The 24,960-nt window shown below is 47.5% G+C and overlaps 5 protein-coding genes across 24 annotated transcripts; all 5 read right to left on the bottom strand.

Annotated features, from left to right (window-relative positions):
• Nucleotides 1-1,431: 1,431 nt before the first annotated feature.
• On the bottom strand, nucleotides 1,432-3,563 carry LOC125536517. The gene has a single exon (XM_048699752.1). It carries the CDS (start codon nucleotides 2,702-2,704, stop codon nucleotides 1,472-1,474), a length of 1,233 nt encoding a protein of 410 aa, XP_048555709.1. The 5' UTR covers nucleotides 2,705-3,563; the 3' UTR covers nucleotides 1,432-1,471.
• Nucleotides 3,564-3,775: 212 nt separating this feature from the next.
• On the bottom strand, nucleotides 3,776-5,265 carry LOC125536518 (chlorophyll a-b binding protein 7, chloroplastic). The gene is made up of 5 exons (XM_048699753.1): nucleotides 4,981-5,265; nucleotides 4,843-4,880; nucleotides 4,427-4,730; nucleotides 4,110-4,320; nucleotides 3,776-4,013 (listed from the first exon to the last, which is right to left on the bottom strand). The coding sequence occupies exons 1-5, from the start codon at nucleotides 5,181-5,183 to the stop codon at nucleotides 3,996-3,998; spliced, it is 774 nt and encodes a 257-aa protein (XP_048555710.1). The 5' UTR covers nucleotides 5,184-5,265; the 3' UTR covers nucleotides 3,776-3,995.
• Nucleotides 5,266-7,909: 2,644 nt separating this feature from the next.
• Nucleotides 7,910-10,357, bottom strand: LOC125536514. 19 transcript variants are annotated; one of them, XM_048699744.1, is made up of 6 exons: nucleotides 10,085-10,349; nucleotides 9,674-9,753; nucleotides 8,812-8,963; nucleotides 8,630-8,691; nucleotides 8,435-8,493; nucleotides 7,956-8,402 (listed from the first exon to the last, which is right to left on the bottom strand). In XM_048699744.1, exons 1-5 carry the CDS (start codon nucleotides 10,118-10,120, stop codon nucleotides 8,452-8,454), a joined length of 372 nt encoding a protein of 123 aa, XP_048555701.1. In that variant the 5' UTR covers nucleotides 10,121-10,349; the 3' UTR covers nucleotides 7,956-8,402; nucleotides 8,435-8,451. The 19 variants fall into 19 exon arrangements, 10 of the variants coding, with proteins under 10 accessions (XP_048555707.1, XP_048555701.1, XP_048555699.1 ...); XM_048699750.1 differs by lacking the exon at nucleotides 8,435-8,493 and having other exon boundaries at nucleotides 7,910-8,369; nucleotides 8,817-8,963; nucleotides 9,299-9,753; nucleotides 10,085-10,355; XR_007295066.1 differs by lacking the exons at nucleotides 8,435-8,493; nucleotides 8,630-8,691 and adding an exon at nucleotides 9,299-9,443 and having other exon boundaries at nucleotides 7,956-8,369; nucleotides 8,812-9,230.
• A 4,556-nt stretch (nucleotides 10,358-14,913) lies between these two features.
• LOC125536512 (involucrin-like) lies at nucleotides 14,914-17,004 on the bottom strand. Its single transcript, XM_048699738.1, has one exon. The coding sequence runs from the start codon at nucleotides 16,510-16,512 to the stop codon at nucleotides 15,268-15,270; it is 1,245 nt and encodes a 414-aa protein (XP_048555695.1). The 5' UTR covers nucleotides 16,513-17,004; the 3' UTR covers nucleotides 14,914-15,267.
• Nucleotides 17,005-17,147: 143 nt separating this feature from the next.
• Nucleotides 17,148-24,706, bottom strand: LOC125536513 (constitutive photomorphogenesis protein 10-like). 2 transcript variants are annotated; one of them, XM_048699740.1, is made up of 11 exons: nucleotides 24,381-24,706; nucleotides 24,026-24,218; nucleotides 23,724-23,831; nucleotides 22,152-23,408; nucleotides 21,937-21,964; nucleotides 21,808-21,850; nucleotides 21,596-21,648; nucleotides 19,903-20,219; nucleotides 19,619-19,692; nucleotides 17,514-17,661; nucleotides 17,148-17,379 (listed from the first exon to the last, which is right to left on the bottom strand). In XM_048699740.1, the coding sequence occupies exons 3-11, from the start codon at nucleotides 23,785-23,787 to the stop codon at nucleotides 17,282-17,284; spliced, it is 2,082 nt and encodes a 693-aa protein (XP_048555697.1). In that variant the 5' UTR covers nucleotides 23,788-23,831; nucleotides 24,026-24,218; nucleotides 24,381-24,706; the 3' UTR covers nucleotides 17,148-17,281. The 2 variants fall into 2 exon arrangements, with proteins under 2 accessions (XP_048555697.1, XP_048555696.1); XM_048699739.1 differs by lacking the exons at nucleotides 21,596-21,648; nucleotides 21,808-21,850; nucleotides 21,937-21,964; ... (2 more) ...; nucleotides 24,026-24,218; nucleotides 24,381-24,706 and adding an exon at nucleotides 20,275-20,531 and having other exon boundaries at nucleotides 19,903-20,157.
• Nucleotides 24,707-24,960: the final 254 nt, after the last annotated feature.

Genomic DNA, 24,960 nt, shown 5'->3' with positions numbered 1-24,960 from the left:
AGTTGAGTAAGCGGCTTCGCCAGAATGCCATATCGAGGCACAAATTTGCGGTAGTAACCTGTAAGTCCGAGAAACCTGCGCAACTCTGTTGCATTTGTTGGTCGTGGCCACGCTTTCATGGCCCTTGTCTTGCTTACATCTATCGCGACTCCCTCACGAGAAATCACATGTCCCAAATACTTGACACTGGGCTGGGCAAATGAGCATTTGGACTGCTTCGGGTACAGTTGATGCTTGCGTAGAGTGGCAAATACTATGCGCAAATGCTCCTCATGCTCTTCCAGGGAAGGACTGAATACCAAAATGTCATCCAAGAAGGTGATGATGAACTTGCGATTCGGACCCGAGAAAACAGAATTTATGACGCACTGAAATGTGGGTGGTCCATTTGTAACACCGAATGGCATGACCCGGAATTGGTAGTGGCCAAGATGGGTTTTAAAGGTCGTCTTCTCTTCATCGCCTTCTCTCATCCGTATTTGATGATAGCTTGCACGCAAATCAATTTTGGAGAAGAGCGTGGCGCCTGCCAGTTCATCCAATAATTCGTCAATGACGGGAAGAGGGAATCTGTTCTTTATCGTCACTTGATTCAAACGCCTATAATCCACGCAAAAGCGCCAAGTGTCGTCTTTCTTTTTAACAAGCAGTACTGGGGCACCGAACGGGCTCATGTTGTGTGTAATCACTCTAGTTTTTAACATCTCACTAACATGTCGCTCTATTTCGTCTTTCTGCAATGGCGAGTATCGGTATGGGCGGCAATTCACTGGTGCGGCCCCTGGCTCCAGGGTAATGGCATGATCATACTGTCGGTGCGGGGGCAGCTGAGTTGGTTCTTCGAAAATTTCACTAAACTCTGTCAGAATTTTCTGAATTGTTGGAGGAATTGGTTGTCCAGAGTCTGGACTTGGTTCGGTCAGTTGAATTTCAAGAAGTGTTGCTCCCCAAATCTCGTTGGAATCATGCATTTGCCACAAGGTAGCTGCATCCATGGCACCGAGAGCTGGCTGACCATCTGATCGCACTCCTGTCAGATGCACTGTCTTGCCTTCGTCTTCAAATTGCATAGTTTTTAGTTGCCAGTCACACTGCATCGGACTGTGTTGGGCTAACCAATCCACACCCAACACTGCATCATAAACTCCTAATTCTGACACACCACTGCAATTCAATCTCTGACCATTAGCGACGCGCACTGATATTGGAGAGATGTTAGTGGTTGCTGCACCAATTCGAGCTGCAAAAGTAGCATTGACGAAGCTATGAGTGCTTCTAGAATCCACTAGCAACAACATGGTTTGATTGCCCACCGTGGCACGGAGACGAATGGTTTCCGCAGTTTCGGTTCCTTCGACAGCATGTGCAGAGAGCAGACAACACTCGGGGTTCCCGGCTCCATCCGGTTCGTCCAACAATTGCAATGCCCTGACAGCTTCATCGGATAGCACCTCCCCATGATCACCCACTTCTATTGTAAGCAGCTGAGCTGACCGTTTGCACTGATGTTCTCTTGAGTATTTGTCCCCACATCTGAAACAAAGACCATGCTGTGGCCTGTAGTCGCGAAGTTGGCGTTCGTGGCCAAAATCGTCAGTAGCCGGTTTGGGTGTCGGAACAGCACGTGCTGGAGGTATTGCTGCAGTGGGCAAGACAGGTGCTGGAGGGGGGCGCCCGAGTGTTGGCAAGGTACTTGGAACGGGCAGTGGCCGTCCTGCAGACACGGACGAAAACGAGGATGCTGAATCTCAAGTTCCTCCTCCTGAATTCGAGAAAAGACCGTCGCTCTTGTGATGCTGGTAGGTGCCTGAAGACGGACTGCTTCTCGGAGCTCATCCTTTAGGCCCAACAGGAATTGGGTGACAAAAAATTTAGAGCTGAGAGAGGCATCCAACGCTAGCAAATTATACATGTGGACTTCAAACTGTTGTCTATATTCTGCCACTGTCCCTGTTTGCCGAAGCTGCAGCAGGTTGTGCATTGTGGACTCAAATTCTTCAGGACCAAATTCCTCCACAATTGCACGGCGAAACATTTCCCATGTAATGTCTGTATGCATCTGACGAAATGCTCTAAGCCAGAGAGCGGCGTGGCCATCGACGTAGAGCGCGGCAGTCGCCACCCAGTTGTGCGGCGGCACCCTATACAGCTCAAAATAAGCTAAACAGCGATCCAACCAAACACGCGGTGCCTCACCATCGAACCGAGGGAACTGATGCTTGGGAGGACGGGCGTAGTACTCATCGCGCGTGACTGGCTGTGGTCCGCGCTCCTGCAGTCCAATATGATCAGCGGGACGAGGAAGCAGAGGCAGCCCTTCGTTGGTAAGCCGCGGGAACGGAGTCGTGCCGATGATGACTTGAGGAATTGGTACGGCGCTCGGAGGCGGTGCGGGACAGACCTCCGGTGGTGTCGGGGCCTCCCGTGTTACCCTTGGGCGTGGCGCAGGGGCGGAGGGATCATCGACTTGCGAGCCCGTCGACGGAGCCGACGAAGCCGACGGAGACGCAACCTTGCGCACATCATCGACCTCTGCCTGCCTGGGTGGCCCGATCTGCTTCGACAAGCTTTCTAGCTCCTGCGAGACTTGAGTGTTGAATGTTGTCTGCGCCTCCGCCTGCTTGTCCGCGAGCACTTTTTCCTCGTCAAATCTGGAGAGGAGCGTCTCCATCAGGGCGGTGAGGTTGCTGGTCTGCTCCCCCATGGTGGCTAGTAGTTGTCGCGTCTGCACAGAAGGTTTGGAAGGCGCCGTGGCTCCCGCCCCGAGCAGATCGAACCCCGCGTAGGATTTCGCGCGACCTCACCGGAGTGAAATCACACCTACGGCGGTGGATATTACCGATCCGGCCAAGGGAGTATGGGAGTCGCGGTGGGGAAAAAATCCGACAAATTGAAGGCTCTGATTACCAATTGTGACGACCGAACCTTGGAAGGGGATCGATCGCACAGAGAATTTGGGATGAGGAGAGCAGACAATGAGGCGAGGTAGGAGAAGGGGATTGAGATTCAGAATGAGAGAGTTCAATTGCTCGCTGACAAATACAACGTAGCAGGAGACTTAAGTAGTTGCTTACACACGCTTGGCCACAGGCGGCCCAAGACGCCCATTGGGCTCAGCCTAGTTACCCTTCTCCCTGTTTAGTCCACTACTACACAGGAGCAGGTGTGACACGGCAGCCCCTCCGTTGCCGGATGATGACTTTCTTGAGTGGTGGCCGGCGTCTCATGGTGCGACGCCGGCAAGGCGACAGGTAGGCATATCCTCACTGATCATCCTCACATCCTGGCTCCTGTGGAAGGCTCGCAATGCATGCGTCTTCGACATGGAGCAGTCGTCGATCCTGTGGGTGCTCAATAGCATTCGCACATAGCCGAGGACTTGGGCAACTGCTGGGGCTACCGGGTTAGAAAACATGATCCCTGAGACGTAGGCCATGCGTTTGAGGACGGTCAATTAGGTCGTCGAGGCAGTATAGCTCACGCCATGTTCTGTGCGATCGTGTCGCTTGTACTAATGATCAGTTTGAGGACGGTCATTAGTACAACTCTCTTTCTTCTCTTTTGCGTATTCGAGAAAAAAAAATGTGTATTTACATGGATTTGAGAATTTAGATATGAGGAGTGTGGTTGTCTGGCAAGAGACCTGAGCGGTTGTCCGACACTGTCCTGGGTCATCCGAAGCGAGTCCGCGAATATTTAAAGGGCCGGATTTGCTAAGTACGGCTGTGTATGCTCTTGTAATGTTAGACCATTGGGCGACGTGGCGAGACTCGTAGACAATGCCAACATAATAATGTTCAAAAGGGTATTCATTTTTTACATCGGCTACAACACCAGGGTACAAGTACACATCCAACAAGCATGCATTGCTCCACAATTACATACCATCATCCACGGTCTACTTCCCAGGAAAGAAAAAAATCAAGTTCCACCAGCGATCTTCTTCCCCGTGGTAGCACACTCCTCGGATTAGTTGCTAACTCCCACCGTGTTCCTTACTTGGGGGCAAAGGCCTAAAACGTAACACCAAAAAGGGTCATACATCAGTACCCAAAAAATCATACATACACACATATATAGTACCAATATAATGTGTAGCATACGCGTACCCGGAAGATGGTGGCGTGGCCGGGGTCAGCGAGGTGAGCGAAGAGGTTGTCGATGGGGCCGGTGCCGGTGTACTCGGCCTGGAACCACGCGCCCATGACGGCGAGCATGGCGAGGCGGCCGTTCTTGATCTCCTTGGTGCGCAGCTCCTTGAGCTTCTCGGGCGAGCCGGTGCCGTAGCCGAGCGGGTCAAACCACAGACCACCGGGGTACCTTAGGTTTCCAACACGCGGAGACATCACTTGATTAGCCCCATTAGTACAAGGAGAGCCATGCACGTGACAAGTTCGCTGACATATGTGTGTGCGACTGTGCGTACCCGACGTCGGTGCCGGTGAGCTTGTTGTTGGGGAAGATGGGGTCGGTGTTGACGCAGCCGGGCTTGATGATGTCTGCCCAACGGCGGCCCTCGGCCCAGCCGATGAGGATGAGCTCCACGATGAAGAGGGTGGTGGTGTCGGTGAAGTACTCCTGCTCCCCGGCGGTGTACCACGACGGTGTGTTGAGGATGCCGATCTTGGTCAGCAGCTCCGGGATGAAGATGCCCGCCGCGCCCAGCATCGCCCACCGGCAGTGCACCAGCTCCGCCTGCACGTTCCACCGCAAGCTCTCCGGGTCGGATCCTACACCGCAAAATCGATCAAAGATTGTTCATGTCGATCGATGTTACCAAGAACGACAACAGATCACACTAGCAGGGATGAGATGTGATGTGAGAGACTGATCAGGACTTACCAAGACCCCAGGGGTCAAAGCCGAAGTCTCCGGGAAGGCTGCATCAAGAACAACGAGACGCACACACACACGGTCAGTGTCAAGAGTCGATCGCAGCATATTCCGGCATGCATGGGCGCAGCGTGTCCGAGTACCAACCTGCCGTCGAGCCACGGGGGAGGGGTGCTCCCGGGGAACCAGATGGGCCTCTCGGGCGCCGCGGCGCGCACGGCGAAGGACGCGCGCGACGCCGCCGCCGCCTTGCCGGCAGCGCCGAGGAAGGAGCTCCGGGCGCCGGCCAGCCCATTGCTGGGGAGCGCCGCGACGGCGGTGGCGGCGGAGGAGGAGGAGACCAGCGCCATCGTTGCTGCACCGGTGCGCTCGCTGGCTGTGCGCGTGCGTGGTGTGAGAGTGGAATTGAGCGTGTGGTGCGCGCGGCAGTTTATGGGGATCTAGGCGCGCGGCGCCGGGTGGCCCTGGCTTATCCGGGAGGAGATAGCGAGCGCGGCCGTGGCGTGCCACGCGGCAGGGAGAATCCGATCCCCTGGCTCCGCCGCGCCGGGGCCTTGCTGACGTGGAGGCCATCCCGGGCGCGACCTGATGAAAATCGGGGCCGAGGCTCGCGATTGGACGACGTGCTCCGCATTTGACACGCGAGTTGCAGCCTTCATTGTACGTACTATCGGCATGATGATATGCGCCTATATCCACGCAGATTTTCTGTTTAGACAATGTATGTGTCCACGGAGAAAAAGAACATGTATCCAGAGAGAAATGATAATGATTTTTTTTCAAGGAAAAACTGAATATATTACTCTCTTTGTCCCATAATATAAAAACGTTTTTGCTCCATCTCGTAATATAAAACGTTTTTACACTAAACGCTCTTATATTATAGTACTAGCTAGCAATAGAGGTACAGTCACAACTCATGGCCTCCGCAATTTTAATGATTAACGGATGATGTTTGGTTATCGAGCGGTATTTTTGGTTATCATCCCGTAGCAATAGTATTCATGGCCTCCGCAATAGAAATACAATCACTTCTCTTTCATTCTAGAATCTTCTATATTTAAATTATCTAATTTTATAAAAAATATACCGATCTTTTTTTAGTGTATGGTTTACAATGCACAGCCCTCACATCACAGGCACTTCTTATTTATTCTAGATTCTTCCATACCTTAGTTCCCTCAAGTTATTTTTTCTCCTAAAAGAATTGTGATTCAGTTTTACATTATGATTTTCTTGTGTTCAAGGCTATGACAACACCTTCATAAATTTCATTTGTTTTTTTTTTGCGAAATAGATTTCATTTGTTTTTCAAGATGCAATACTAGCTACTCACTACAATACGGGATACCTAAAGACAATTGTGATGTATATATTTCACATGAGTTTCGTATTATACCCGCAATTTTTAAATATTTTTATAACTATAATCTCATTTTTAAGCTCCTACATACTTTGGTATTATACCATACTAGCTACTCATCCATGCTTTCATTATCTAAGTTCCTACATGCAATGCATGTGTGCCTTATTAGTGGTAAATGAGGGGCATATGTGGCGAGACCAAAATATTTGTCGTGTGGCAAGGGTCTTAAAAAAGTTCGAGGCTCCCCCAATTAAAGAAAATTTTAGTTCCTATTGTGGGTTTTAATTTTTTTGGAGAAATGTCGATTACAATACAAACACATATAGCACACACTCACACCACTACATACATGCACTTGCGCCAGTAGCAGAGGACGGAAAAAAAAGGCAAGGCTCTCAAGCATAACTCCTTGTATGCAAAACCAAAGTAGGAGTAGTCCATACACATTTCATGTGCATAAATACTTTGATGCGATCCTAAACATATAATAACGAAAATACAATGGAAGTTCATGACCAAAATACAATGGAAGTTCAAGGAGGACAAGAAGCGGCTCGTTCTGGCGGCGGCAATGGTCGTTCGGTGGTCCATGAACCTCGACGAAATTTTTATTATGTTTGAGGTGTTTTGTACATCTGATTTTTTTTCGCAAAAATAAAAGAGGACAAGAAGCCGAGAGAAGTAGACGTGGGCTTTCCAAGTACTCCAGCTTTAGGACATCCTCGTGTCCTTCGGCAGCGGCCACATGGAGCGCGTCAGGTTGAGGCCACCAGCGTTAGATGTTGGCTTTAGTGTAAGGTCTGGTATGCGGCCCCGACAATCTGAACCCTTTCATCAAGTTAATAGGAGTAACGACCGTTGTTGCTAAAATGATGACTTCAAAGTTATTGATGTATTACTTTGTAAAGTTTTAATAAATAATTAATAAAATACCTGCATGCGTTGTCCTGATCATCAAAGAAAACATGGAACGTGTCGGGCGTGTGTGGCGCTGTTGACGAGGAGGAGTTCCGCGATGAGGCACCCGCCGGATGCCAGTACTTCTGGGCGCCAGCCTCAGGCGCCCCTCCTGCTGGCCGCCAGGAACGCGCCCCCGCCCCCAATGCGTGTCGCCCCGTGGCTGCTCGTGGCTCCTAGGGTTAAGAGAATTTCTTATTTGGCCCTCTCTTAAAATTTGGTTCCCTTTTTGGCCCAAAATTTTGTTTTCTCCCTTTTCTGACACTCAAATTTCAATTTGTTCCTTATGTGACACTTCCGTCAGTTTTATCTATTAACGGTGTTAAGTTTGACATGAAAAGACTGCTTTGCCCCTAGTACAGTATGTGAACAGATTATTTACATGCAAACACAAAGGTAATGTGATATTTTCTTTTCATGTTTGAATAAGTAAACAAAAAGGTATTTATATGACTAATAATAATAATAATAATATGATGATGAGTGGAACAGTGATAAATTCATTCACCCCTATTGTAGCATATTAATTTGTACACATTAAGCTTCTTATAACTTCTATCTGTTGGTTCTAGTCTTGGTCGCGTGCATTAGTACTGCTAGTAACTAGATGACACCCCGCGCGTTGCTGCGGGAATGTTTGCTTCAAAAACATTTCATTAAACAAGGAAATACTTGTTAGCAATGATATGGTTGAATGAACATAGCATACGTGATAATTTCTAAATAACTTAATGGATTGTGGGATGCTAACAATAAAATGCAATATTGTTCAATAAAATCTGATCCGAGGCCAAGTTCATAGCAATGCAAGAGTATCCTATTAAGAGAATGAACTCTTGCCACTGTGGTGGCATACAGTTACTTTTAACAAAAATGATTGCTGATAAAGTACTGGGAATAAACTAAGTGTTCCATAGGTAAAGCCGGTTGACATACCCTACAGGCCCAAGGTAACACAACGAATATCATCTCTACAATATGAAAATGGAACTACATTGACTATAATTATAATAAATAAGACCTCAAGGCATTACTCCCTCCATTCCACTTTCTTAGGCATAGAAAACCAATCTCAGGGACGAACTACCAAGAGCCGAGGAGAGAAAGATCGGTTGGATAGATAGCAGTAATTCGATCCAAATTGTGTCAAATCCTCGACTCCAACACCTCGTTTGGCCTCAGAGATGTGCACACTGCTCTCGGTCAGCCATTCCTGCATTCCAATGAAATTAACAGCAATCATTCATATATTTTCTGTGGCTTGACTTGCTGCTGCAACATATTGGTGAAGGTAGCTAGGATACATTCTTTTGTAGTTGCTTTGTCTGCCTCATAGCCTGATAATGAGCAGCAAGCATACATTTATTTTATGTTCAGCATCAGAACAACCACAGAACAAAACAATTGATGGGAAAAATACAACAAATTTTGCTCTGTCAATGTCGTCGAGACTGTCTTGCAATGTAAACGTACTTGGCTAGGCCCATGTGATGTGCGCTCAGCTGTTGTAGCTGCTGGCTGTAGTTGTAGATAGGCTGTTGTTGTAGTACAATTTAGCTTAGCATTTTGACTGTTTTGTGATATGAATGTAATCATGATTTTGGAAGCAATACCAGAAAGAAAAAAAGGTGTCTACTGATTTGAAGTGTCCATACCTAACCTGAAGGGTGTAATCTTCAGTTCTGTTTCTACCAGGGACAGGAAAATATTTTCTGAAGTTCCCTTGCGTAGTAATGTTGAATGTTGTCTTATGATTTGGAGTGTCAAATTCAGTTCTCTGAACTGGAAAGCTCCAGGGGAGAAATTCCTATGCCATTTAACACACACAAAAACAAACAGAAGGTCTGTACTCATCAATTGAAATGAGGTTAGTAGAGGCATTGTTGTAAAATTTCAGCAAAGAAAGGAAGCAAGGCATCATGATTACCAGTCAAACATGTATATGACTTGTCCAAAAACAAAAAACACATATACCTTCACAGTTGCGTGTGTGTGTGTGTGTCTGTGTACGGAATAATCTTCAGTAACAAAGGAAAATAAGAATAATGACGACATCTTTTTTACTGCGTCTATCCTAAATGAGAAGAAACAGATCAGTTTCGTACATAGTAAAAGTGATTTGCTAATCTAAATTGCAAAAACCTGAGGGAAGTCCGTATCCAATTCCATGATACTCTTTCTGGTCAGGTAATCCAGTATCTGCCAACTACTATTCTCTCAACCACATCCTGAACACACCGCCCTTTTCCGATTTTAGAGTTTAAGCTCTAGCATCAACATATTATCCCTATTAGAAATGGATATAATCAAATGTACAATAAACACACACAAAACAGAAAATAATATGGGAACCAATCATCCGTGATTTTTTCTCGGATGAGAGAAGTTGTGTTGAGAAGAAGAAATAAGAAGTACTATGAAACGTGAAAGCCTGATATTCCATATTAGCACTGTATGAGTTTTGCATATGCAAGTCGCAGCAAAGAACAATCTGGACAAACGGGATTAGCAAAAGACCTGTGTAACAACGAAATCAATCCGAGCAGCAGTAGTCCTATGAAGCGAATCATCGAGCACCTTTCGACCCAACCTGCAATCTGAGAAAATCATTAAAATAAGCTTAGAGGTGGTAAAAATCAGTGTGGCTAATATTAGGGGCAGTACAACTTCCAGAGTAGAGGACGGTCCAGAGTGGATGACGATGGCAGCATAGACTGGTTTTTAAACGCGAATGCAGCAACAATTTTTCCGCATTTGTAGGGTAATGGAGGGCGATCTATAGAGGCCATGAATGCTGTAGTGCCTTGGGCCGTTTCAGTTTTTCACGGGCACTTGTGGCCGGCAGAGCATACGTCGTGGAGGCGAAAGGATAGCGGCGGCAATAGGGTGGTAGCGGGAAGGTCAATCAACAGGCGAGTTAATGCGCACCTGTGGCCGGGGAGCGTCGGAGGTGGCGGCGGCCATGACGGAGACTGGCCGGGAGCCCTGCCCGCCGTGACAGCGGCGGAGGTGACCTGGACCAGTAAATCGGCTGAGCGGGCGATTGCTTCCGGGCCTTGATGGCGGCGGCGGGGGAGGCGCCGGCCCGAGGAGGGCTCCTCTGGTTCTGACCGCCGGCGTGGGGAAAACTTGGGGGAAAGATGACTGCGGAAAAGCTTTTTTTTCTTTTACTTTGGTGGGTTCACGAACACTGGTAACTTATCGCTGAGGTGGCGATCTCTGCACTGCTGAACATTGGTTGGTCCCATCCGTAAGCCGGTTGTAGAATGATGATGTGGCGATCAGTTGATGTGGATTGGCTGTATGTCAAAAGAAATAGGATAATGAGGATGAGCTATTTAGGTATTATAGATTAGTCGTGTCATGGTGACACATATAGTGTGTTTGTTAGCCCGTTTATTAGTTGGTCGAGTCCCTGCATGCATGTTTATACACTATACACACACCGGATGGATGTGTGCACGTGATTGGATCGGTGCATGAAAATAAAATCCCAACGAGCATGTACATGTGAAAGATGTGGTGGCTGTAGTTGGCATAGTCGTACATCATTCCGGAACGGCGCCGGCGTACAACAGCCCATGGCCAGCTCCATCAACACAGGGGAGGCCCCAGTTGACGACCACCTCGTATCGACCTTGATGTACGGATGGACGGATACGGCCTATGGCTTTGGCGCTGCCGTGCACGGGAGGTGGCAGCGGCCTCGGCGCACCGGAGGAAGATACAACCTATGGCTTGGGAGGGATTGCAGGAGGGTGGCACGGGTAATTCCAGCCTACTCTAACCCGGATCAGCGTCGTGCGCTCGTGGTACACCACCGCGGGTCCCTCGCCCGCCCCAACCCGCGGTGAGGAGGAAGAGGCTATCGTAGGGACACAGAACCTAAGGCCAACTCCACCGCGTGACCCCAAACGGACGTCTGTTTTGTCCGGATTCTGTCCGTTTGGGTAGCGATTTGGGGTCGTGTCCGAGCGTGTCCTGGGATGCGGTGGCCGTGCGCCCACCGCGCGGACGCATCCTTTTGCCCTATCCTGTCCGTCAAGGCCAAAAATGCCCAAATTTTCATCAAAACTAGTTTACAACCCAAATATTTGTCTGAAAATTAAAATAGTTTTACAACCCAATTAAAATTGTCTTTAATAAAATATTTTTACAACCAAATCGAAATTGTCTTGACTAAACATAAAATGGACCAATACATCTATTGGTTGCCAATGTGATCCCACACGTGCTCAACCAAGTCATTTTGAAGATTCAAATGAGAGTGCCAATCACACATCTCACAATGGAATTGAGCAAACTGTTCAAATGTGGCCGGGTCTTGGTGCGGGGGCTCAATATTTTCACCTTGATAGTCAAATCCTTAGTCGAAGATACTCTCATCACGCTCGTCCTCGACGATCATATTGTGCATGATCACACAAGCAGTCATCACCTCCCAAAACTTCCTTTCATCACATGATAGTGCAGGGTTTCGAACGATACCCCACCGGGATTGAAGCACACCAAAAGCATGTTCCACATCCTTTCTAACACTCTCTTGCATTTGGGCAAATCTCTTTCTCTTCTCACCTTGGGGTTTCGAGATTGTCTTCACAAAAGTTGACCACTGAGGATATATACCATCTGCTAGATAGTATCCCTTGTTGTAATGGTGGCCTTCTGCAAGCCTCGCGAAGACTGAAGAACGCTGCAGCACGTTGATATCATTGTGAGAACCTGCCATGCCGAAGAAAGAATGCCATATCCAAAGATCATATGATGCCACCGCTTCTAATATGACAGTGCACGCCTTGACATGCCCTTTGTACTGGCCCTGCCAAGCAAATGGACAGTTCTTCCACTCCCAGTGCATACAATCTATGCTGCCAAGCATGCCTGGAAAGCCTCTAGCTGCGTTGGTCGCCAACAATCTCTCTGTATCAGCGGCAGTTGGCTGCCTCAAGTACTCTGGGCCAAACACCTCGATCACAGCCTGGCAAAACTTGTACATTGACATCAGACATGTTTTCTCACTCATACGCACATACTCATCCACCAGATCGCCTGAAATTCCATATGCAAGCATGCGGATGTCCGTGGTGCATTTCTGGTAAGAGGAGAATCCAAGCTTGCCAAGGGCATCCGTCTTGCACTCGAAGTATGGGTCATGAGCAACCACTCCCTCTCGGATACGATTGAACACATGCCTTGCCATTCGAAAATGGCAACGGAATTTATCCGTCTTGAAGAGCGGGGTGTTGGCAAAGTAATCGACATAGAGCAGGGCGTGCCCTCTCTCTCTGTTGCGGTTCAGGTTGGGAGCACGGCCAGGGAGTGACCCCCTGTACCGAGGAAGCTGTCGTTGAATGTGGTCGTGAACGACCAGTGCAGCCACCACAATATCTTCATCATCCGACGACGAATCGTCCGATGAAGAAAGAAAGTGATGGAAGAAAAACTCGTCTTCATTGTCCATACCTTTGTGGGCAAAATGCCGAACACCTTGCGGGCGTGGTGGCGAAGAGGCTGCAATGATCACCTCGACGCAGCAGGGGTGGTTGCCGGCCGGCTACTGGCCGCTGTGGAGCTCTCGTCGGGAGCTGCCGAGGACGTCGTGCTGCATCGCCGGTGGTCCTGTCCCCTCTGCGGCCGGCAAAGACGTCGATGGCCAAACCTCCGATCGACGGCTAAAACTACGGCCACAGCACGGGCATGGTGGCGGCCATGTCGAGAAGTAGTTTGGTAGGGACGGCCGGAGGCTGCGCGGTGAGGAGGCGGTCGGAGAATAGTGGCAGCGCTGGCGGCGGGGCGGGGTGAGAGAGAGAGGGTGGAAGCATTGGGAGCGGAGGGACTGCTAGTGTCCCCGACAGGCGGGCCAGGGGGGACAAGGGCGTGCGTCCAAGCCGTCCGCGCGCGTCCGTTTCACCCTAAACCGAGCGCAAGTTTGGGCCGGGGATGGGTCGAAAACGGACGGAATCCGGACATTTGTCCGTTTGAGGCCGTGCGCTGGGCTGCGCTATTCGTCCTTTTACCCCAAACGAACGAGGGCGGACAGGATAGAGTCGCGCGGTGGAGTTGGCCTGATGCAGGCCGTGCCAGGCTCTCACAGACCGAGTTGCAATGCATGGCGGATTTGGCAATGGTGGAAGGAAAGAGCAGACTGGATTGGAAGGAAGGAAGGAAAGGAAAAAGGAAAGAGGCAAGAGTGCAGATTCCCTTTTTTTTATTCGTTCATGCCCTTCTCTACCCTTTTCTGGTGAGATACTATCATCAGGGGTAAAATTGTCTTTGCACGTGCTAGTTCACACATTTGGATGAAAAAATGAATGAAAGTGTCACATAAGGCATAAAATAAAGTTTAAATGTCAAATAAGAAAAAAAATGATTTTTGAGGCCAAAAAGAAAACCAAATTTTTAAGAAAAGGTCAAATAAGAAATTCTCTCCGTAGGGTTTGTGCATGGAGCAACGAAGGAACTCGTGCCTCCGTGAGTCACGATCGACTGTGTCGTGGACTGGAGCGAAGACCATACAGGCTAGTGCGTTGCATACAGCCCCAGAAAGGCCAATAGCACGGGATAGGCGATTTTCTTAGCCGTTTTTTCTTTCACATAAGTGTTTTTTAGTGAACCAATTTATAGTTGGATGGTTAGGAGAACGTTGGTATTCTCAACCCATCAGGGTTTAGGTACTAGATTTGACGTTGGTGCTCGCTTTTTTCGATTTATTCTAGTTCTTTCGATGATGTACTTTCAGTGAAAGGAGATGTTCACGTCGACTACAAAGACGTCTGTGACGACTTTGCGAATTTTAAAATGATATGTCAGCTCAGTCTCTTGGATGTGTTCAGATAGGGTGTGCATGCATGTGTTCATAGGGATAAGTGTATATGTATATGTATGAGTGTCTCCCTCTTACCTCCTTTTTTCACATGGGTGGTAAGTTCTTACCTCCCATGTGAAAAGAGGGGGTAAGAAGGAGCATGTTAAAATTGCTCGCGTCTGTATTATGTTAGTGATTTTAGCGATGAATCTAACTTTTACCTATATCTAGAAAAAATCGCATAAAATCAAGGCAGGGGGAGTGCCCACCCTTGTCCTAACAAGAGCTCCACCCTTGACTTACACAACGCCTATTGAAGACCAGGTCGAATTCGTGAAGCTTGAAGATTGACAAAGTCATCACAGACGCCTCAATATCGACAGAAACTACGCCTCCCACACCATCATCAGTGTCGATGTTTAGGACAAGTGATTTGGGGTCTAATGATCTTCGTGAGTTATATGGACATGCCCTCTTCCCCAAAGTAAAGAGGAAAATAAGACAGCACATGTAAAATTATATGCATCTTTTTTCATGATCGAGTCCTAGTGAAATCAATACTATTGATTTCTTCTTTATGACTGAATCCTAATTAAGCCGTACTATTGATAGGATAGCTCGGTGCAGCATTTTTTTCCTTCCAAAATTCCATAGGTCTGAAACCGAGGGATCCTCTAGATTCTGTGCACGTCGGCCCTACATTTCTGTCGGTGTGGTAGCGACCCTGTTCTTTTGAAAAGAGCACCTGCTCTGGTAATTGTAGACAATGTCAAATCTTGTGATAGATAGATCACAAAAGGAGCAGAGCTATGTGATGTGCACACCATGTTGCATCATCAAATAGACCGCCTCACAGATTTTCCCCTGTCTACTCACCTTTTCCTCCACTAACTTGCAATCTCAACATTCATCATACACCAAAACAAATGAAAAAGGCATGTGACCCAGAAAAGAAACGAAAGGGAGTGCGCACCAGCACACCCTTGCCGACCCGGGAGAAACTGTCGGTAGAACTGAGCAACTCCTTCATGTCCATGATTCTATACAGTAAATAGTTCGAAGATTATCTAGATAGACTCGCTGATGTTTCATCCGGTACATCGTTTGAGTAAGTACATAACTGATCAGATGCCATAAAACAACATCTCTGATAACAGATCTGCTCTAGGTAGAAGGCAGGGTTTGCTGTGGAGTTCCCTGGCAGAATTTGCTCATCATATTGCGTCATTGCCCAAAATCTAGTTTTTGCGCAATCTTGCATTATTCTGAGATGTCCGGAGTATAGTAAGAAACTGTGTACCTGTGTTCATACCTCCTTGAAAGGCACGCTCTTCTTGGACCCATGCTTGGCCTTGATCATCTGGTTCAAGGCCTTCACGCAGCGGCGGACGATTCCCGGCGACTTCTTCTTCCCTCCGTCGGGCCTCCTTATCACCATAGCCAATGTTGTGCCGCCAGCTGCTGCTGCTGCTGCTCTATGGTCAGCGATGGCATTCTCCCCGTAGCCGAAGTCCCTGCCAGCTTTTGCTTCGCCATTGCCAAGCTGCTTCTCCCGTATCAGCTCCAGAAGGGAAAGCCGTGGCACGTCGCCGACAGGCGCGGTCGGCTTTTTTCCGCTCAGGCGCTGCGCCAGGGTCTTCTGCTTCGTGTCTCGGCCTCCCTGCTGTGCCTTCTGTTCTTCATCTTGATGTTGCACTGATGTCTTCTCATCTTCGTCTTGATATTGCTCTGATGGCTTCTCATCCCCATCTTGGCATTGTTTGCATGTCTTCTCTTCCTCGTCTTCGCACTTCTCTGGTGCCGTTTGCTCCTCAACATGGCATTCCTCTGGTGCCTTCTCATCTTGGTATTGTTGTGCTATCTTTTGCTCTTCACCAAGATATAGCTCCGGTATGTTTTGCTCATCCCCTTCCTCCTCCTCGTCTTGGTATTGCTCTGCTATGTTTTGCTCCTCCTCCTCGGTCTCCAACTCCTCATCTTGGTATTGCTCTGGTGTCTTTTGATCCTCCTCCAACTCCTCACCTTGGTACTGCTCTGGTATGTTTTGCTCCTCCTCTTCCTCCAACTCCTTATCTTGGTATTGCTTCGGTGTCTTTTGATCCTCATCTAGGCATTGCTCTGGCGCATCATCATCTTGCTGTTGCTGTTCTGTCTCCTCCTCATCTTGATATTGCTCTGGTATGTTCTGCTCCTCATCTTGGTGCAGATGTGGTTTCTTCTCCTGCTCTTCATCTTCATATTGCTGCGGTTTCTTCTCTTGCTCATCTTGATATTGCTCTGGTGCCTTCTTCTCAACACCTTCACACTCATGTGGTGCCAGTGGAATCTCCAGCTGCTGCTCTGCATCTTCACATTGCTGAGGTGCCTGCAGCTCTTTTGTATCTTCGCACCGGAGCAATCTCTTCAGCTTGGCCTCGTGGAGCAGCTGTCGTGCCAGGGGCGGCACATACCGATCTTCATAACAAGCGACGAGGCTCACTGGTTTTCGTGTCCGCCTCGACATGCCGCGATCGAAGCGGCGGGATTTGTTCACCTCACACTCGGTGGCCATTGTTTGTGGTCTAGAGGAGATCACCAGAAAGAGTGCTTGCTCCTTCTGTGGGATGGAGGAGTTATAGGTCGACTGATATGCTGAGGTGTGCAGTCTGTTCTGTGAACAGGTGAACTGGTGGAATGTCCCTTTCAAAGGTTTAGTCTGATTTGTCCATTTAGAAGATCAGTACCTGTCGTAGTAGCCTTTCATTCCTCCATGAAGTGGGATTGAAGTTAGCATTCGTAAGCAAGGGGCCAATATTCTGCCGCAAACATTTGAAATATTTGTCCAGCTTCCATTGCATAGCGGTCGTACTATGTTGGATGACAGTATACCATGAACCACTGTACAGGGGAATGATAAAAGGTAGGCAGAGTTTTGGAAATAAACATCATTCATGTATGATTGAAGCCATGCCCAACAACCTAGGAATGATAGCCAGCGAAAATTTGGTTTCAAGTGAAAGATTTGACTCGTAGGCCTTTTCGTAGTTTGACTGATATACAACAGTGTTTTGGCCACTGAAACTTCCATACTACCAGGAACTTTTCCCTTTGAACAAATCAAGTGGGCACAGAATTGAACTTAAGAATTGCTAGGGATAACTTTGAGAAGTAAACCATTAAAGCCAATTTCACAACTAAACATCAAAATAATGCAAACACATCTTTATGGCACAACTCAGATTAATGTATTGGATCCTTTCCAATGTTATATATCTCAGGTTACATACAAGATTATTCATTTACAGAGTCAAATTTCCTTATTTAGTTACAGAAAGGACTCCCTATCTTGCAAACCTCAATGTCCATTCAGCAGCTATTTCATCATGCTTAGCTCTATCAGTCAGGTACAAACGTGCAATGCTGTCCACAAGTGGGTTGTCTGCACAGACAAAACATCATAATGTAAGGCTTTCCAGTAGAAACGAAGCAACAACTATGTAGACACTATACAGTAGTATTAGAATATTCCCTTTCCTAAATTCAGAGAATGATACTGGTAATGTTGGAACATACATGGATCCGGATTTGTGATGATGGCTTTGATCGCCAGTAGCACCTTTGAAATAGTTAAAGCTGGACTCCAGCCATCCTTCAAAATTTCCAAACTCACTGCCCCAGTGGAATCAACGTTGCAGTGGTAAATCCTTGTTTTGAAAGTCACCTTGAAGAGTCACAGCACAACTGTCAGTTTGTAACCGCAAGTTAAGGTCCCCCAGTGCTAAATTATACTACTGGGTTCCAGCAATTAAATCTAACACATTAGAGCAGAACATAAGGCAATGTAAGAATACTTATAAAATATAACTGTCAGATATAAAATCATGACAATCATTGGTTGTAAAATCACAAACATCAGAGCCGTACAGCATATATGTTGGTATGCTACAGCCTACAGTATAGCAGGCAGATCTTTTATTTTACAAAACCTTGAGAAAATTCACATGCTCCTGCCTTATTGTTTGGACTATAATTGTTGTGGTGACCTACATTTCGTTTATGCATGGTGCCATGTGCTTGTCTCTACTCTTATAAAAAACCGAGTTGGTGATGATGGTGTGCCTGCCATCTTGCAAGATAGACCGTTTGATCTATATCTGACGGATAGAAAGCAAACTATGGCAATTTTGCAAAAAGATACCCGCACCTCTCTCCACATTTGCAGATAAGGCCTTCCCTTGTTCATCCTTATCTCCCACAACCTCATTGTTGAGCAATTAAAAAAGGAAACCTCTGGAACAATCTGGCATGGTGGCCGCATGGGTTTTTACACTCCTCCTCACCCTATCTCTTCTCTTTCTCGAGATATCATTAGTTTTTACACATGGGATTACTTCCGCATGGGTCAATCACAACATGTGTTTTATAAAAAAAAATGCATCTTGACGCTCCGTGCAATGCACGGGCATCTTGCTAGTCATGGTAAATGTAGCACTCTGTACAGCTGTGGGGTAGGTGAAAGTAGTGTTAGCATTGTTCCATTGCTGAGATCTGAAAATGGAGGTTGGCTGTTTCTGACCCCTCCCGTCTCAACCTACCACCAAGTCATCTGTCAAAGGTAATAATTGGACCTCCAAACCAGTAAATAGACAGATATGTTATATATGTGTATCAGGCTTTCTAATTTACAAAATTATCAGACTTGTGCTCTAAGCCAAGATATGCCAATACAAACAATATGTCAACAAAGGATAAAGGTGATCTCAATCACACAGTAATAAGGCTTCCGGTGGACAAAATCCTTTTCCAGAAAATCTTTTCACGGCAAAGCATTAGCTAAAAGCTTGCCACAACATAGGTCAGGAGGACACCTAAGAAAACAACATCTCAGCAACCACACACAATTATTTTTCCTGAATAGCAACTGTAAAATAAAAACTTCAGATATGTTTCTTTACACATGGCCGACATTATGACGGAAAGATGCATAATGTCTTATTACACTCAAGGCATCGGCAAACATACGTCACTTCAGAAGAAACAAAAGCAACATTTTTTTTTCGGGTAAACAAAAGCAACATTAATTAGCAGCGAAGTAAACTCGCTTTTACGTAATACTTTTCTTTTAATCTGTGCTCCTTATAGTGTTCTAATCCTTGCTGGTTTCTCCATGCTTCCAAAAAATTTCCTATTGACATGCTGTTTCTGGATCAATCTTAATTCTTTGATGGACAGCTCGATACAGCTTCCTCTTTCTAGGCCTTTTTTATTGAATTACGGTAGTAGACTGTGGAAGTTTGGGGACAACAGACTTTTATGATGCATCTCCTTCCTAATTTACTAATGCATATTAAATTTCACCCCTTTGGTCATACACTATATTAGTCTGTTTACATGTTATGAAGACTGCTCTTAATGAAAGAAAATCAGATTCCAATTACACAATAAGAATAATAACACTCTTTACGAACTATTTTGAGGCTGTACTTGATTTTTTGAATATGCAAATATCACATTCTCTTAAAGAAATCACATTCCTTCTACAGAACTTAGGTTTGCAACATCTGAGGATTGTTTTTTTCTAGAACCAGGGGGATATTGCTGCCCTCCTAACTCGGCTAACCTACACGTCACATAAGAAAACAGTAGCAAACGAAAGAAGGTTACTTATCAGTTCTTACCATAGGAGGTTTGAAAGGATAATCAAGTGGGAAAACGACATCAAGGAAAAATATCCCTCCTTCATATGGTGACCCTACAAGAAAAACACTGCATTAAAACAAATTACGGGTGCCTTTTGATATATTAAGTTAAACCAAATTACAAGTGCATACTTTATAGTACTAATTATATCCCATGGATGGCACAATTTAAACTAGTATAAACTAAAGTTCCTAAGAGCTTCTCCCTGTCTTGAATGGGCTAGTGGCGAAGAGGAAGTGAAAAGGATTCCATAATCGTATACCTTGGGGTCCAATGATGGTGGAGAGCCAGTGGTAGAGGTTGTCGCCCTTGGGACCGGCGGAGCAGTCGGAAGCGTTGAGGTCCAGCAGCTCCTTCTGTATCCGCTTCCCCGACGACGAGACCGACGTCCCTCCGCTCGATCCCCAGGGCCGCACGCTGCTCCCGCTCCCACCACCTCCGCCTCCGCCCCCGCCAGAGGCTCCAGCGCCGGCGCCAGGGAAGCGGGGGCCGGGGAAAGATGACGAAGAGGACATGGCTGCGGCCAGTGGCAGAGCAAAACCGAATAAGGTGAAATCCGAAGAACTGTCGCTGAGACAACTGCATCATCAGTTCATAGCTCACGAATCACAAGCTCTGAAATTTCGGAACAGACCTTAATCCTAGTGCTGTTCGGACGTCAGTCTACGCTTAGCTTCAGCTTCCGCGCCGTCCCTGCAGCGCGGCACAGCGACGCCCTGCCGCTGGCAGGCTCGCTTGAACTTAACGCCCGCCCGCGCCGGCCGCCGTCCGCCGTCGCCGAGCTAGGTTGCCGGGGAAGAATGGGTCAACGGGGAATTGGGGATTTTCTCCTGCTTCCCTTTGGCGGCTGGCGTGGTGGGCTTCAATGCTTTCTTAGCCCATTGTGGAAAAGCACTTGGGCAAAACTCTTTGCATTTCGGCCCAGAAAATAAAAGTATATTTTGGCCCGGCTTTCTGTCAGGCAATATACCAAAAAGGATTCCGCCCGCTTTTGTATTCCAAAGCAACCAACACCATACACATAGCATTGCTGAGGTGAGCAGCACATCAAGCGCAAAAGAAAAAGAAGAAACAAATGTCAACAACGGCAGCTCGACAAAAGTGCGGATGACCCGCCACCGCTGCACCCTCCGGAGACAAACCACCACAGCCCGAGGCTCCAATCTGCCGCGTACCAAGCAGCACTTTCAAGAAGGGATGCGACGCCAACGACGCTGCTGCCCGAACGAGTCTTAGGGTTTCCCCCGATAGGCGGAAGAAAATGGGGATGGCTACCACCGACACCCTCCAAGAAGGAATGGTCGGACGAACCGGCAAGGATTTCTCCCGCACTCCAAACCTCACCGCCCAACCGGAGCCAGCCAATCAAACCACCGCCCAACACCATGCGCCATCACGGTTGCGCCGCCACCCACGTTGTCTTACTGCGAGCACCAACACGAGGCCAAGAAGACTGGAGAGAAATGCCAAGTGACGGGAGCAGCAGCACCAAGGCCAAGTGGGAGGGAACCACCTCCACCACCGCCATGCGGGAGGCCCGCGCCTCCGACACCGTTGCGGCCGGTAATATACGCTGGGCTAAGAGTTTAGGACATCAAATGTGGAGGCCAGAAATCTCACAAAGCATGCTTTAACTCTAAGGAATGGTCATAATGTTTGGCTAGGCCAGCCCGGCGATCTTGTCTTCGTCCATGTAAACATTGAAGCGTTTTGCTATGCAGTAATAAAGCTTTGTGAGATCTTAAAAAAGAAATGCTGAGCTAAGATCCTGAGCTCTCACAGAAAAGGAGGGAGAAGCTGGTGTCAGTTGTACACCTGAAATAAAGATATATGTGCAACACAGAATTTGGATCTTCCAATGTTTCAAGAAAGTAGCCCTTCCAGGATTAAAGTTTTCCAACTTGACATTCAAAATAAGTGCACCTTGTCCATTCATTCCTAGAGCAATTTCTTACCAGAGATACATGTCATCTACCTCAATACACTGAGACCAATATGGCTCCCTATTCTAAATAATGACAAGAGGCGCGAGAAATTCGACACGTCTCATCTGAAATACAACATACAGTACAATGTTTTACATGAGAAGTACAACAGGCAGAAGCACAGCAGCTAGGTAAGTCAACCAGCAAGACTGGGATTGTGAGGCAAAACTGTCTTGGCTCACAGGACCAGCAGCCGCATCAATGTTGCTGCCATTAGCGCCGGTGCTGCAGGTAGAATCAAACCTCATCGTCAGTATAGAGCAACAAAAGAAGTTTGAGCTTACAATAACACCAAGGAAATGCTGACTCACCTTCCTGCGAAAACACATGATCCATGGCCTGCAAGTTTAAATTCAGGAGGAAATTTGTTTAGGCTCATGTCACAAAATAAAGTGGTAATAGCAAAGATCATAACAGTTACCACTTGAATAATAAAGCAGGGGGGGGGACCCTTTTTCGGAACACTTGAATAATAAGACAGAAAATTCAGCAAAGAAATGGATACTCAAGAGACAGTTCAGCTTACTTGGATCCGTAGATGATATGGTTGCTGTGCCATTAAAGTTGCATGTACCGCCACTCGCTTGTGTTCTATGATAATAATCGTTGAAAGCATACGAAGCAACAGCTACAATGTCATCTGCTTTATAGCATTGCTGCCCAGGTTGAATGGCACTGCAGTTTGCGGAGCCAGGGCCACATACCCAATCCAAGCTTTGCTTCAATGCACTATGGGCTGCACTTGAATTTGCCACACAAAACATCCCGCGCAAAGCCGGCGAGTCAGTGTTATTTGTGGCCACATCTTCAAATGTCAGGGAGTACACCGCACTTGCGTTGGTAAACATGATGCCCCAATTTTGCTCCGAAACAGGTCCAGCCCGACGATCCTCGTTGAACAACTCAAATAGGTATGTGCTTGCTTGGTTATTTGGCTGGCTAGGGGTACCAGAATTATTTAGCACATGGCGTATGAGATTTGTATTGTAGGCCAGAGCATTGTCAACATCAGCAGCCGGCTCATTTCGTCCACCACGCCATGGCCAACCAGAAGCAGTGACTATAACAGAAATATTGGTGAAATTCATGGCTTTCATCGAGTTGTACGCAGCATCAACCATAGCATCAAACATGTTGGTATAGAACAAATTGGTGTTGGGATCCGCAACCTGACTGTTGGGATTGAGTGATCGGAACAGGGCATACTCCAAAGGGAACACACCTTGCCCTCCCACATAGCTATAGTATGGTTGAGCATTCAGCATGAAGGAAGATCCTGTACTCTTCAGAAACTGAAGATATGGAAGCATTACCGAGCTCCACGTCGAGTTGAAAGTGGCGGTGGAGGGAGGAAATGCCTTAGGGATCATATCCATTGAGTGAGGACTTGATAGTTTCACTTGGGTATTGAGGTTTGCAGCCAACAGTGCTGACTGGAGGAACTGCAATGCAGGTACCAGAACAAGAGCTGCATTTGGGATACTGGTTAGAACCTCATCGCCCACGGCGATATACGTGATGTTTGTTGCCGGAGTGTAGGCAGCAACATTCTTGTTGACCCAATCAGCAGCTGCCGGACGAGACTGCCCCACGCGGAGCAGCTGATCGTTTGGCACCCCGACCATCACTTCGATTCCGGTGTTCGCGAGGGCGACTAGCATTTGATGGTCTGAATCAACCAAGCGAACATGTTGGATCTTCATGGCTTTAAGGGTGGAGATTATGTCTGATGCTGATGGCAGGTCAGACACCCCAGTGCCAATGTTGATACCAACAAAAGCTCCTATAATTGAACAGAAAACAGCAACAGATTTTTATGCAACGAAAAATTAGATACAAAAGCAGATAAGTTGTACTAAATCAGCGACACTTATTTTGGGACGGAGCGAGTATATGATTGTACACATCAAGCAAATTCTCTTCAGTTTTCTCTATCGATTTTTTCCCTTCAGTTCAGGACAAACAAAGTATGTTTTCCTCAAACTAGCCACTGGCACAGTGGGGAATCAAAATGCCAGATGCATCGACACAATGAGGTATGGTAACCATGTGCAGAGCACCGTGTAATTTAATACAGCATCCATGTGCTGGTAAGTACCTGAAGCATTGAAAAGCATGAGCATGAACAGCGCCGCCACGGCCTCTAGCCTCCTCGGCGACATTATTTATGATCTACTAAGGGCTTCTTGCAAATTCTGGATCCAAGCTGAAATATCAAGACCAGGCACATTACTTCAATCAATCACTCTACAAGAACAGAAACTGCTAAGCACCAAACTCCTGAAATGCGAAATGAATCTTGGGGGGAAATCAATGATGCGAAATGCTCTTATGGAAAGATTGCGCGGAATGGTAACAATGCATTCACAAATGTGTACAATAAATAAGCCGCGCCCTCACCTTGGCATGAACTCAGATCGATCTTGCGCACTGAAAAAGATGAACCATCGGACCATGGACGGACGGGCTGGGCCAGGATCAGGGTGCCCGGAAGCAAGCAAATCGGCGAGTGACCGGACCGGGCGGAAGAGTGTTAGTAATTTCGATCACGGTTGCTCGCTCCCTGCAGCAAAGAAAGAACCCCCGGGACGAACTGGAGGGGAGATCGAAGCGCAGCAAGTGAGACGGCGGATTTGGGGGCGGAAAATCAGAGAAGACAAACAGGCACAAGGCTCCAAGAAGCGCAGCAACAAATGCGGCGACATCGCAGTCGCGAGAAGAGGACGGCGGCAAGCAAAGGGGGCAAACAAACCACCTGATATCCCGCTGCTTCTTCCTCCTCCGCCGGCTCCCTCGCCGCAAAAGAGAAGAGATCGCCGCAGGTGAAGACGGCACGAAGGAAGGGTGGTGCGCACTTGCCCTCCTCCGGAGCAAGAAGCGGACCACGCCGTACCCTCACGGGGAGCTCTGCGCTGACGCACAGAGAATGCGAGCGGCTGCGCGTGTCCTGCTGTGAGCTGCTGGCTCTGCTCTTGGCTGGCTCCCTGGCTTCTGTGTCTTGGGAGTTTAACTTAGTCTGCTCGTAATTAAGCGTACTCTACTTGAGAGTGGCGACGGGAGTAAAGAAATGCGGGGATTTGACTGAAGTGCCGCGCGTGTTGTAGATCCGGCTTGGGAGGCGATGCACGAGGGATTAGAAAAGGAAAAAGAAGGGTGGGGGAGGAAAAAAGAGAGCCCTTTTTAGCCTCTGGGAGGTGGTAATGGTGTGCCTGTGTGAGATTATTATTATTGGTGTAAAAAAGGAAAGAAAAGCGGTGTGGGATGACTGGGCAGTGTGCAGGTTCCAGAGCAGCGGATAAACGGCCAGCCTTTCTGTGGGCACACTCGTGTGACCA

Source organism: Triticum urartu, chromosome 2 (genome assembly GCF_003073215.2).
Source record: "Triticum urartu cultivar G1812 chromosome 2, Tu2.1, whole genome shotgun sequence".
NCBI lineage: Eukaryota > Viridiplantae > Streptophyta > Magnoliopsida > Poales > Poaceae > Triticum > Triticum urartu.
Note: the sequence above shows the minus strand (reverse complement) of the source record. Positions and strands in the feature narration are given on the sequence as shown.

What these genes read in the sequence shown, in the direction of transcription:
- LOC125536517 (XM_048699752.1), bottom strand. Translation starts at nt 2,704, where the DNA reads ATGGGGGAGCAGACCAGCAACCTCACCGCCCTGATGGAGACGCTCCTC.
- LOC125536518 (XM_048699753.1), bottom strand. Translation starts at nt 5,183, where the DNA reads ATGGCGCTGGTCTCCTCCTCCTCCGCCGCCACCGCCGTCGCGGCGCTC. An exon ending in CCCCCGTGGCTCGACGGCAG is followed by an intron (nt 4,881 to 4,980) that starts GTTGGTACTCGG and finishes TTCTTGATGCAG; the next exon opens with CCTTCCCGGAGACTTCGGCT. An exon ending in CTCACCGGCACCGACGTCGG is followed by an intron (nt 4,321 to 4,426) that starts GTACGCACAGTC and finishes TGGAAACCTAAG; the next exon opens with GTACCCCGGTGGTCTGTGGT.
- LOC125536514 (XM_048699741.1), bottom strand. Translation starts at nt 10,120, where the DNA reads ATGGCCGCCGCCACCTCCGACGCTCCCCGGCCACAG. An exon ending in CCGACGCTCCCCGGCCACAG is followed by an intron (nt 9,754 to 10,084) that starts GTGCGCATTAAC and finishes TGATTTTCTCAG; the next exon opens with ATTGCAGGTTGGGTCGAAAG. An exon ending in CATCACATGGGCCTAGCCAA is followed by an intron (nt 8,370 to 8,629) that starts GTACGTTTACAT and finishes ATTGGAATGCAG; the next exon opens with GAATGGCTGACCGAGAGCAG.
- LOC125536512 (XM_048699738.1), bottom strand. Translation starts at nt 16,512, where the DNA reads ATGGCCACCGAGTGTGAGGTGAACAAATCCCGCCGCTTCGATCGCGGC.
- LOC125536513 (XM_048699740.1), bottom strand. Translation starts at nt 23,787, where the DNA reads ATGTCGCCGAGGAGGCTAGAGGCCGTGGCGGCGCTGTTCATGCTCATG. An exon ending in CATGCTTTTCAATGCTTCAG is followed by an intron (nt 23,409 to 23,723) that starts GTACTTACCAGC and finishes GTTCAATTATAG; the next exon opens with GAGCTTTTGTTGGTATCAAC. An exon ending in GTAGATGACATGTATCTCTG is followed by an intron (nt 20,220 to 21,595) that starts GTAAGAAATTGC and finishes CTGATGATGCAG; the next exon opens with TTGTCTCAGCGACAGTTCTT.